Source organism: Bufo bufo, chromosome 5 (genome assembly GCF_905171765.1).
Source record: "Bufo bufo chromosome 5, aBufBuf1.1, whole genome shotgun sequence".
Classification (NCBI taxonomy): domain Eukaryota; kingdom Metazoa; phylum Chordata; class Amphibia; order Anura; family Bufonidae; genus Bufo; species Bufo bufo.
The window spans coordinates 33,334,183-33,346,825 of NC_053393.1; the positions used below are offsets into that span (position 1 = coordinate 33,334,183).

The following is a 12,643-nucleotide window of genomic DNA, read 5'->3' on the forward strand; positions in this document are numbered from 1 at the left end:
AGAAACGTTAGTGTGAAAGTAACCGAATTCATGTACGTTATTTAAAAATTGACTCAATTATCTAAAGAACATTGAACACTTCCTCCCGTGCACTGATATTGTGGGGAAACGTCTCGCTCCTGGTGTATATTTTGCCGGTTTTGTTGCCTTTAATGCTGGGCAGGGGAAATTAGGTTGCGTAGTTGTCGCCAATAGATCTGTCAGGTGCTGGATTGATGTGCAGGAACCGCGGCCGGTGGGGGCCTGCAGCTGGAGTTTAGCACTAGATCTGAGAAGCCGCCCTCCGGAGGGGTCTAAATTCTGCTGCTTTAATTTCCCTTAGATGTAGATTAGAGCCCTGAAGACGCTTCTGCAATCAGACGCTCTCCCTCGGCGCTGACAACTTTTAGATTTACAATTAGGACGTTCAGCAAGCGCTGGTAAAGAAGATTAATGGGGGAAGACACGAGTCCGGATAAATGTTATTTCACAAATTACGGGAGAGCTCGCAAATATGTTCCTATAAGGGATTCATGCTGTCATCGCCGGTAACAGGCTTTTACGTAATTTAATAGCTCAGTGCGATGTTATCTGCCTGGAGCCAGTCATATACAATTTATAGAGGATCCCCCTCTACCATCACTCCACCCAACTTATATTAGGCTCTGTTCGCACAGTGACAACCATTGCAGGATTGTTTACCACATGTTTTGCATTGCCATTCAGTGATCTTCATCTGTCAGGCTGGTAAACTTTACTGTTCTTACTATCTTCTCCTGAAGAAGATGGGGGACAACCAATATGGCGTCCATTACCGCAGATGGAAAGCCTGCCCTCCTTTAGAGCTCTGGCTGACAAATCCTCCTTGTTTAACAGCAATACATAAGCAGTTTCCTTTTAACAGGTTAAGGGGGTTTTCTCATGAAAAATATTCTACAGTTTTCAAACCAGCACCTGGATCTGAACACTTTTGTAATTACATGTAATTAAAATTTTAGCATAGCCACTGAGTTATTCAATAAAATGTATCTGTATAGCGCCACCTGCTCACTTAGAAGGCCGCACATGCTCAGTTTCAGCCTTCAACTGCTTCCTGAGCTGTGATGGGGAGAGCTGAGACACGCCCCCTGAGCTGTGATGGGGAGAGCTGAGACACGCCCCCTGAGCTGTGATAGGGAGAGCTGAGACGCGCCCCCTGAGCTGTGATGGGGAGAGCTGAGACGCGCCCCCTGAGCTGTGATGGGGAGAGCTGAGACGCGCCCCCTGAGCTGTGATGGGGAGAGCTGAGACACGCCCCCTGAGCTGTGATGGGGAGAGCTGAGACGCGCCCCCCTGAGCTGTGATGGGGAGAGCTGAGACACACCTCCTGAGCTGTGATGGGGAGAGCTGAGACACGCCCCCTGAGCTGTGATGGGGAGAGCTGAGACACGCCCCCTGAGCTGTGATGGGGAGAGCTGAGACACGCCCCCTGAGCTGTGATGGGGAGAGCTGAGACACGCCCCCTGAGCTGTGATGGGGAGAGCTGAGACACGCCCCCTGAGCTGTGATGGGGAGAGCTGAGACACGCCCCCTGAGCTGTGATGGGGAGAGCTGAGACACGCCCCCTGAGCTGTGATGGGGAGAGCTGAGACACGCCCCCTGAGCTGTGATGGGGAGAGCTGAGACACGCCCCCTGAGCTGTGATGGGGAGAGCTGAGACACGCCCCCTGAGCTGTGATGGGGAGAGCTGAGACACGCCCCCTGAGCTGTGATGGGGAGAGCTGAGACACGCCCCCTGAGCTGTGATGGGGAGAGCTGAGACACGCCCCCTGAGCTGTGATGGGGAGAGCTGAGACACGCCCCCTGAGCTGTGATGGGGAGAGCTGAGACACGCCCCCTGAGCTGTGATGGGGAGAGCTGAGACACGCCCCCTGAGCTGTGATGGGGAGAGCTGAGACACGCCCCCTGAGCTGTGATGGGGAGAGCTGAGACACGCCCCCTGAGCTGTGATGGGGAGAGCTGAGACACGCCCCCTGAGCTGTGATGGGGAGAGCTGAGACACGCCCCCTGAGCTGTGATGGGGAGAGCTGTGACGCGCCCCCCTGAGCTGTGATGGGGAGAGCTGAGACACGCCCCCTGAGCTGTGATGGGGAGAGCTGAGACGCGCCCCCCTGAGCTGTGATGGGGAGAGCTGAGACACGCCCCCTGAGCTGTGATGGGGAGAGCTGTGACGCGCCCCCCTGAGCTGTGATGGGGAGAGCTGTGACGCGCCCGCGCCCCCCCCTGAGCTGTGATGGGGAGAGCTTAGACGTGCCCCCCTGAGCTGTGATGGGGAGAGCTTAGACACGCCCCCTGAGCTGTGATGGGGAGAGCTGTGACGCGCCCCCCTGAGCTGTGATGGGGAGAGCTGAGACGCGCCCCCCTGAGCTGTGATGGGGAGAGCTGAGACACGCCCCCTGAGCTGTGATGGGGAGAGCTGTGACGCGCCCCCCTGAGCTGTGATGGGGAGAGCTGTGACGCGCCCGCGCCCCCCCCTGAGCTGTGATGGGGAGAGCTTAGACGTGCCCCCCTGAGCTGTGATGGGGAGAGCTTAGACACGCCCCCTGAGCTGTGATGGGGAGAGCTGAGACGCGCCCCCCTGAGCTGTGATGGGGAGAGCTGAGACGCGCCCCCCTGAGCTGTGATGGGGAGAGCTGAGACATGCCCCCTGAGCTGTGATGGGGAGAGCTGAGACACGCCCCCTGAGCTGTGATGGGGAGAGCTGAGACACGCCCCCTGAGCTGTGATGGGGAGAGCTGAGACACGCCCCCTGAGCTGTGATGGGGAGAGCTGAGACACGCCCCCTGAGCTGTGATGGGGAGAGCTGAGACACGCCCCCTGAGCTGTGATGGGGAGAGCTGAGACACGCCCCCTGAGCTGTGATGGGGAGAGCTGAGACACGCCCCCTGAGCTGTGATGGGGAGAGCTGAGACACGCCCCCTGAGCTGTGATGGGGAGAGCTGAGACACGCCCCCTGAGCTGTGATGGGGAGAGCTGAGACACGCCCCCTGAGCTGTGATGGGGAGAGCTGAGACACGCCCCCTGAGCTGTGATGGGGAGAGCTGAGACACGCCCCCTGAGCTGTGATGGGGAGAGCTGAGACACGCCCCCTGAGCTGTGATGGGGAGAGCTGAGACACGCCCCCTGAGCTGTGATGGGGAGAGCTGAGACACGCCCCCTGAGCTGTGATGGGGAGAGCTGAGACACGCCCCCTGAGCTGTGATGGGGAGAGCTGAGACACGCCCCCTGAGCTGTGATGGGGAGAGCTGAGACACGCCCCCTGAGCTGTGATGGGGAGAGCTGAGACACGCCCCCTGAGCTGTGATGGGGAGAGCTGAGACACGCCCCCTGAGCTGTGATGGGGAGAGCTGAGACACGCCCCCTGAGCTGTGATGGGGAGAGCTGAGACACGCCCCCTGAGCTGTGATGGGGAGAGCTGAGACACGCCCCCTGAGCTGTGATGGGGAGAGCTGAGACACGCCCCCTGAGCTGTGATGGGGAGAGCTGTGACACGCCCCCTGAGCTGTGATGGGGAGAGCTGTGACACGCCCCCTGAGCTGTGATGGGGAGAGCTGAGACACGCCCCCTGAGCTGTGATGGGGAGAGCTGAGACACGCCCCCTGAGCTGTGATGGGGAGAGCTGTGACGCGCCCCCCTGAGCTGTGATGGGGAGAGCTGAGACACGCCCCCTGAGCTGTGATGGGGAGAGCTGAGACGCGCCCCCCTGGGCTGTGATGGGGAGAGCTGAGACACGCCCCCTGAGCTGTGATGGGGAGAGCTGTGACGCGCCCCCCTGAGCTGTGATGGGGAGAGCTGTGACGCGCCCGCGCCCCCCCCCTGAGCTGTGATGCCCCCCCCCCCCTTCAGCTGTGATCCATGTTTTGCAGGCGGCAAATATACATACGGTTGTGTGCATGAGCCCTAAATGGGACACGCGCACAATTCTTGCTGGGTGCCGGACCACCCGACGTACTGCAATATCTCTTCACAATCACATCTGATGAGAAGCATGGGCTGGACCGGTCTAAAGGGTTTTTACAGGATTACAATGCTCTTTAACAGATCTGCAGATGTCGGTGCTTACCTCATGTACGTGTTCCCTGTGATTTTTTTCTTTTTCAATTTGATTCTCCTGTTTTCATGTAAACCAATCCCCCCGCTTTGTTTCCATCCTGTATGTAGCACTTCCTGTTGCTGTATCCAAACAAACCCATAATGCACTTCTCTTTCCTCTGCCACAGCTTCCTGACCGCCCCTAGTTTATAGCTCCTCCCACTCAGTTACATAGACACTCCCCTATCGCTGCCCCGCCCACGGCCATATCATCACAGGAAATAAGAGAGAGCGACATGGACATGGTCGTGTTACTACAGCCCAGGAGAAGGGAGCCATAAAGTTTAATGGAATACATTACAAAATTACAGCAACCTTCCTAAATGAGTATTTTAGAAGATGTTGATGTAAACTGGAAAACCCCTTTAAGTAAAATTCTCTTCAAATACTGTAATATTTTTTTTCTTTTCAGGACAGGTCCAAACCAGCTAAAAATTTTCACTTGCGAATATTGCAATAAGGTCTTCAAATTCAAGCACTCTCTCCAGGCCCACCTGCGCATTCACACCAATGAAAAGCCCTATAAGTGCCTCCTGTGTAACTACGCCAGTGCCATTAAAGCCAACCTGAGCGTCCACATGCGCAAACACACAGGAGAGAAGTTCAGCTGCGATCACTGCTCCTTCAGCTGTCTCAGCAAAGGTCACCTGAAGGTCCACGTGGAGCGAGTCCACAAGAAAATCAAGCAGCACTGCCGCTTCTGCAAGAAAAAGTACTCAGATGTCAAGAATCTCATCAAACACATCAAAGAAACTCACGACGCGCTGGACAAGAAGGTGAAGGACAACTTAGACGAACTAAGGTTACTGACCCGAGAGGGAAAGAGACAGCTCTTGTACGACTGTCACATCTGTGAGCGCAAATTCAAAAATGAGCTGGAAAGAGACAGGCACATGCTGGTCCATGGAGACGAGAGACCGTTTGCTTGCGAGCTCTGCGACCATGGGGCCACAAAGTATCAGTCTCTCGAGCTCCACCTACGGAAGCACCCCTTCGTCTACGTGTGCTCCAGTTGCTTCAAGAAGTTTGTCAGCACTGTTAGATTAAAAGCTCACATCAAAGAGTTTCACCCAGACCTTCAGGAGGACATGATCTTTAGGACTTCCATTAATCAGAGTTTTTACCTCCTGGAGCCTGGGAGTGACATCCAGCAAGAGGCTCTTGGAGACGTCGATAGTGAAGCTCATCTAGTCTACAACGCACCGTCTTCCATACCGATTCCCCCAACATCAGTAAAAAACATTGAACAATCTCAGAACTCTACGACTGAAAGGGTTGGTTTACTACCAGGCCAGGAATCGCAGCCACTTGTGTCTGAGCAACCAAGTCATTTACCAGATTGCACAATATCAAAGCTAGCAGGCTCTCCAGACGTGTCTTCGGAGGTGTCAAGTGAAGATCTTCTTCGTGGTTTGACAGAGAAAGATAATAATCATTTTTATTCTAATCTTGGAAACAATCAAGGCGAAAGCAATGAATCCGGAGCAGTCAATCATGTCATAAGCGAGTCGAGACCCACGGCGGTAGACTCTTTAGACGACCAGATTTCATATGGACATCATGAAAGTGGAAGCCAACAAGGCCCAAAGGACACTACTTTGGAGACGGGAAGCGTAGGGCTCCCCCCTCCTGCACCCCCAGTGCCTGCAAACTCTGGAGAGACTGCAGCCTTTATGACTATCTTGAATGGACTGCACAAGAGACAGTTGTCGGTGGCCTTGTTTCAGAAGATCAGGAAGATTTACGGGGACCTGGAGTGTGAATACTGCGGTAAGGATGGAGAACTATTAGGGTTAGGATTTTATGAGGGTTTTCAGTTCTGATTTCGGGCTGAAATCTGCATAAAATCTGCAAGCATGCACTATCCTGTGAATGGGGTTTCGACAATGCCGTTCACGTGCTACGGGAAAAAAAATTAAAATCTACGAGTATAAGGAGCTACTTAGGTATTTTCACACAGAAAGCAAGATGGTCTCCTTGATTGGGGTCACTCCTTGCACATATCTGCAGCTTATGAACTCCAGCAGGAATCAAAGTGTCAGCTTCAAATTTAGCTCCGAATCCTTTTCTCAATACATGTCGAATTTGCAACTTTTTGCAATTCCGACACGTGGTGAGGATGTCCTAAAAGGGTAATCTTATCAGGTGACTTATATCTCTATTACTTTTGTGACTGGTCGGAGTCCAACCACTAGGATCCGCAATGATCCGGAGAATTAAGGGGCTGTGTTTCCCTACGGTAGCCGGCTGCTCAGGGAACCATAACGCTTCTCCCTACAAGTAAATGGATCCGGGTGAGATTTGTACAGCAGTGTAGCCAGGACCATCACTATATGGGCTAAATCAGTGCTGCGGGCCCTTCATTCTCAGGATCGGTGAGGGTTTATGAAGTGTTGGCTTATCCTAGCAATACGCCTTCACTTTATCAGGTGGGAATAACCTGTAGGGTACTGAACTAGATGGGCATTGTCCTCAAATCTAGACTGAACGGGTCTACACTGAGTGCCTCCAGAACATGATACATGACTCCTGTGATTCGCTGGAACAGTTGGCTTCAGTTTGCTTTCTTCTTTTACCACCACAACCTTCACCCAACCTCAAAGTAAATTTCTGCCCCCACTCCTCGTTATATACAATGCATTCAGAAAGTCTTCAGACCCTTTTATTTTTTTCAGGTTTTTTGATGTTTCGGCCCTGTGCTAAAATAAAAAAAATAATAATGTTTTCCCCATCATTTTCATTGAAAAGGAAAAAGTAAAATCTTGCATTGACCTAAGTATTCAGACCCTTTACTCAGGAATTAGTTGAAGCCCCTTTGGCAGTGATTCCAGCCTCCATTCTTCTTGGCAATGATGCCACAAGGTTTGCACACCTGGATTTGGGGACTTTCTTCCATTCTTCTCTGCAGATCCTCTCAAGCTCTGTCAGGTTGGATGCAGACCTTAGTTGGACCACCATTTTCTGGTCTCTCCAGAGTTGTTCGATTGGGTTCAAGTCAGGGCCGGGCCACTCAAGGACATTCACAGACTTGTCCCTAAGCCGCTCTTGTGTAGTTTTGGTTGTGTGCTCATTGTCTTGTTGGAGGGTGAACCTTCAGCCCAGTGTGAGGTCCACAGCGCTCTGAATCAGGTTTTCATTAAAGGCGTTATCCAGGAAAAAATATTTTTGACTTATCCTCAGGATAGGTCATCAGTATTAGATCTGCGGAGGTCAGATACCCGCCACCCGCCTCCAATCAGCTGTTGGAAGAGGCCTTGAGTGCCGCAGCCTCTTCCTAGACCGCGTGACTTCACCGTAGATCGGTCACGTGGCCTAGTTGCAGCTCAGCCCTATTCAAGTCAATGGGGCTAAGCTGCAATACCAAGCACAGCCACTATATGATGTCGCTGTCCTTATAAATCTGCTGGGAGCCTGCATCACTCACCTGCTCCCTGAAACATCTGATCGTCGAGGATGCTGGGACTTGGACCACCGCTGGTGTGATAACGATGACTTATCTGGAGGATAAGTCGTCATCATCTTTTCCAGGATAACCCCTTTAAGAATATCTCTGTACTTTGCTCCATTCCGCTTTCCCTCTACCCTAAACAGTCTCCATGTCCCCCCAGCATGATGCTGCCACCACCACGCTTCACTGTAGGGATAGTATTGGGCAGGTGATGAGACGCGCCTGGTTTTCTCCAAACGCGATGCATAGAATTGAGGCCTAAAAGTTTAATCTTGGTTTCATCAGACCAGAACATCTCGTTTCTCACAGTCCGAGAGTCCTTTAGGTGCCTGCAAACTGTCATGTGTCTTTTTCTGAGGAGAGGCTTCTTTCTGGTCACTCTGCCATAAAGCCCATATTGGTGGAGGCTGCAGTGATGGTTGACCTTCTAGAAGTTTCTCCCATCTGCACACAGGATCTTTGGAGCTCAGCCAGAGTAACCAAAGTGCTTTAGGTCTTGTATTGGGATGATGTGCTCGTTCTGCTTTCTTATTGCCGCTTATCTTACAGGTAAGCTGTTCTGGTATCAGGTCCACTATGACATGCACGTGCGGACACACACTCGGGAGCATCTGTACTACTGCTCTCAGTGCAGCTACTCCTCCGTCACCAAGAACTGCCTCAAACGTCACGTCATACAGAAGCACAGTAACATGTCCATGAAGTGTCCGGCCCCCGGCTGCAGCTACTCCAGTCCGGACAAGTATAAGCTACAAGCCCATCTGAAAGTCCATGCTGAGCTGGTAAGTCGGTGCACAGAGCTTTTATTTTCTGATACTTCCTTTTTCGAGCAGCATTATACTTGACTGCAAGATTTACTTTATAGCATGCACCAGAATTATGGAAACGGAGAGTGTACTGATTATGCTTTGTGCGCTGCAGAATCGCTGTACAGGGAGGGGGAGAAGCTGAGCTCGCGATCAGTCCCTTAGCGACACGTGGCGTACACATACATAACATTCATGCAGGGAGTGAATGGAGAGGTTAGATTGTTGGGGCCTCTTTGCTGTGGGTCACAGAGGGATTCTTGTTATGGGCGCTCACATTACATGATGCTGCGCATGGGCAAGATTTTACCGCTGCGCCGGGTGACGTCCACACATCAAGGAGGAGAATACAAGATGAGGGGAGGAGCAAGACTCGCTGAGAATGCGTGCGGCTGGGCTTATTAGCATGTTTATAAAATCGTTTTTTTTTCAAGGTCAAAAATACGTTTAGGTTACTTTCACACTTGCGTTTAACTTTTCCGGCAGAGGATCTCAATACCTGAGAAAAGCGCTTCCGTTTCGTCCCCATTCATTGTCAATGGGGTCAGAACTGAACAGAACGGAATGCACCAAAATGCATCCCGTTACGTTTGCTTGTGTTCCCATACCGGAGAGAAAGCTGCAGTAATGCAAGTCAATGGTGCCGGATCCGTTTTCTCGGACACAATAGAAAACTGATCTGTCTCCCATTGACTTACAATGGTTTTAATGCCGGATCCGTCTTGGCTATTTTAAAGATAATACAACCATCTGTATTTGTTATAAACAGGTCCGGTTTTATTATAAGAATCTGAGGCGTTTTTGCTGATCCCTGCCGGATCAGGCAAAAACGCAAGTGTGAAAGTAGCCTTATATTGCACATACAGGTATATTTAGAAAGGACTCCATGAGACCCACAGTACCATATAAGGCTACTTTCGCTTGCGTTTACATTTTCTGGGATTGAGATTCGTCATAGGGTCTCAATAACGGAGAAAAACACTTCCGCTTTGTCCCCATTCATTGTCAATAGGGACAAAACATAACAGAACGGAGCGCTCCAAAATGCATTCCGTTCCGATGGGTTGCGTTCCCATACCGGAGAGCAAACCGCAGCAAGCTGCGGTTTTCTTTCCGTCATGTGATGCGGAGCAAAACGGATCTAGCATGACCCACAATACAAGTCAATGGGGACGGATCCGTTTTCTCGGAAAACTGATCCGTCCCCCATTGACTTTTAATGGAGTTCATGACAGATCCGTCTTGGGTATGTTAAAGATTATACAATCGGATCCGTTCTGAACGGATGCAGACAGTTGTATTATCAGTAACGGAAGTGTCTTTGCTGAACCCTGCAGGATCAGGCAAAAACAAAAGTGTGAAAGTAGCCTAAGCAGGTAAACACGCTTGATGGTGGTGACAGGTTCCCTTTAAGGACCGGGCCAGTTTTCATTTTTGCGTTTTCATCTTTCACTCTCTGCCTTTCCGGAGCCACAACATTTTTTTCATTTTTCTGATCATTTAGCCGTATGAGAGTTTTTTTGTTTGTTTTTTGCGGGACAAGTTGTTCCTTGTAATGTCACCTTTTTATATTGCATGCCATATAGTATGAAGCTGGAAAAAATCCAACTGGGTGGATTTGGGGAAAAAAAAAGCAATTCCGCCATAGTTTTATGGGTTTAATTTTTACAGCGTTCTCTATGCAGTAAAACTGAACTGTTAACTCCAGTCTCTGGGCCAGTATGATTACAGCAATACCACATTGTTATAGATTTTGTTGTATTTTAGTACTTTAAAAAAAAAAGTATTTTTGTTTTTCGCATCACCATATTTTGATCGCCATAACTTTTTTATAATGACATCTATTGAGCTGTGTGGGTCTCATTTTTGTAGGATGATAGGGTAGATAACTACACACCGACCACAAGAGGGAAGGGAAAAGGTACTAGGCCTGGAAACTAGGGAAAGAGGAAAAGGTCCCCACCTAGTGAATCCCTAAACCGAGCCCTGACAACTATAAGTATGAACAGACCTTGATGGTAGGAAAGTTCATATGCTGGAACCTAGGGCCCTATCTGACCCTAAAGGGCCGTGGAAATAGTGTCAGGACAAGAGATGACCTGTTCCTTCCCAGCTAAAGGAACATGATACTCCCTCAGGCCTAATACCAAAAGGTAGTCACGGCCTTTGGTGTGCGCTGTGACACTTTTGCCACGCTTGCTGTTGCCTGTGGCAACGTATTGCTGTTTCAGCATGCCGGGCAGTGTCACGGCCTTTGTGGTGTGTGCCGTGACATGGTTGCCTTGCATGTTGTTGCCTGCGGCAACGTGTAGCTTTTTATGCTGGTGTGTGCACTTCCCCTTTAAGGTGTTTCCTCCTCTGTCCGGTGCTTGTTGGGTGTGGTCACTAGGTGCTTCAACTTACCTGTGGCTAGAGGCCAGGAGTCAGTGGTACTCCAGGCATTGTGTGTGCCGTAGTTATGCTCCTGGTCTTCATGCTTCATCTCCCAGAGTGAGGGCTTCCTAGTGGGACATCGAGGTCTCCTGCGATGTCTTCCCTCCCTTACATGTGTTGTATGTTTGGTGTGGGGTTATGATTTGGTGTGTTGTAATGTCTAGCTTGGTGTTCCATGTCTGGTATGTTTGGTGATAGCTTCCAGCATGGTTGCTTGACATTTCCCCTGTTTGTTGTCTTCCTCCGGAAGGGGGCTGGTTTCCCGGAGGGGTGAACCAATAGTCTGTATGCTGTGCATCCCGGGGTCCAGGCAGTTACTGGTGAGATGGTTTCCTGTATGTGTTGTTTGTACGATGCCCAGTTTGGTGTGTGGGCTCCTGTACGTATGCGTGGGTTCCAGTCGTGGTGGCTGCGACAGGTAAGTGTGTTTTCCGGTGTTCTTACCTGCCGATCCAGTTGCTGCATATGGTCTTTTCCTTTCCTTGCTTCTAGGCCTTTTGAGGCTCCTGTTCTTCAGTTTCCTTGAAGAACAGGGCGCCTCTCCTTAGCTCCTTTTGTGAGGGATACTCAGGGCCTCCGGTATCCAGGCCGTCCTACCATCCAGGTCCGCTCATACGGTGAGGAGTTAGGGCGAGGTATAGGGATGCAATAGGAGGTGACCTGCTCCCTTATCCTTGTGTTCAGGGCTAGTTGCTTTCCCTATCCCCCAGTCATTGTACGTTGGGGTTTTTTCCCCACTCCCCACCGTGACAGTAGTGAAAAACCACTAACAAGAAATAAGGAAAAAGACACTTAACTCCAAAGTATGCAGACGAGCAGGAACTCAGAGGAGAACCAGGCACCAGATCTTCATAACCTGAAAGGCTCTATCAACCGCATAGCATGATGGGTGAGGCCAGACTAAATAGAGGCGTTAGAAAGACCACTTAAGCTACACCTGAGACCAGAGGTGTGGTCATACCCAGCAACAACACAGAAAAGTGAAACCAGAGAGGCTGTCAGATCACATCACGTGCAGCCAGTCTCTTAGATCCTTTGACCCCTGTCACAGAAGAGACCGTGACAATGACTTAAGAACTTTTTATAAAAAAATTTAGGGAGGTGAAGCAACGAAAAAAACAGCAAATCGGCCATTTTGATTTTAATTTTTTGCTTTGTCTTACGAATAAATAAATTTATATTTTAATAGTACGGCCGTTTTGGACCACGCCAATGACTTTGATCTTTACTATTTTATTTATTTTTAATGTGGGCAAAGGGGGTGATTTTGAAGTTTTATAAACTACTTTTGATTTTTTTTTTTTTTCACACTTAAGTCCCAGTAGAGGACCTGAACATGCGATCATCTGATCGCTTCTCTAATAGACTGCAATGAATTAGCCTTGCAGTCTATCGGAGATTTGCTATGTTCCTATTGAGCCTTGCCTGTGGCAGACCTCGCTAAGATTACGGGAGCCGTTCCATCCCCGGGAGCGCAGCACTTGCTGGGAAACCCTCTCAGATGCCGTGGTCACAATTGACCATGGCATCTGAGGGGTTCAATGCCCGTGATCGGTTTTCTGGCCAATCACAGATATAGCCTATGGATGTCTGCTGTGTAAAACAGCAGGCACCCGCGCGGCTATGAAAGTGGGTGCCATGTTTAACATCGCTTTTGCTCTGTGCCTGTACAGCGCTCGTCCTTAAGGGGTTAAGCAGTTGTCGTTCAATTTTAGCCTTAAATCGCTTTTCTCTTCACCCCCTTTTGTGTCCACATTCTCGCTCGTTAGGAATCCAAAGTCCTGTGCTCTGTATGCTGCCAATGTCACCTTAACCTTAGACGTGCATCACAAGAAAACAAATGGTC

The 12,643-nt window shown here is 50.3% G+C and overlaps 1 protein-coding gene across 1 annotated transcript in view; it reads left to right on the top strand.

Moving 5' to 3' along the window:
- The window catches only part of ZFAT (zinc finger and AT-hook domain containing), a 182,627-nt gene that overhangs the window by 46,063 nt on the left and 123,921 nt on the right, over positions 1-12,643 (top strand). Inside the window, exons 7-8 of the mRNA XM_040431869.1 lie at positions 4,523-5,880; positions 8,108-8,340. Coding sequence (XP_040287803.1) covers positions 4,523-5,880; positions 8,108-8,340 — 1,591 coding nt within the window. The remainder of the gene's footprint in view (positions 1-4,522; positions 5,881-8,107; positions 8,341-12,643) is intronic.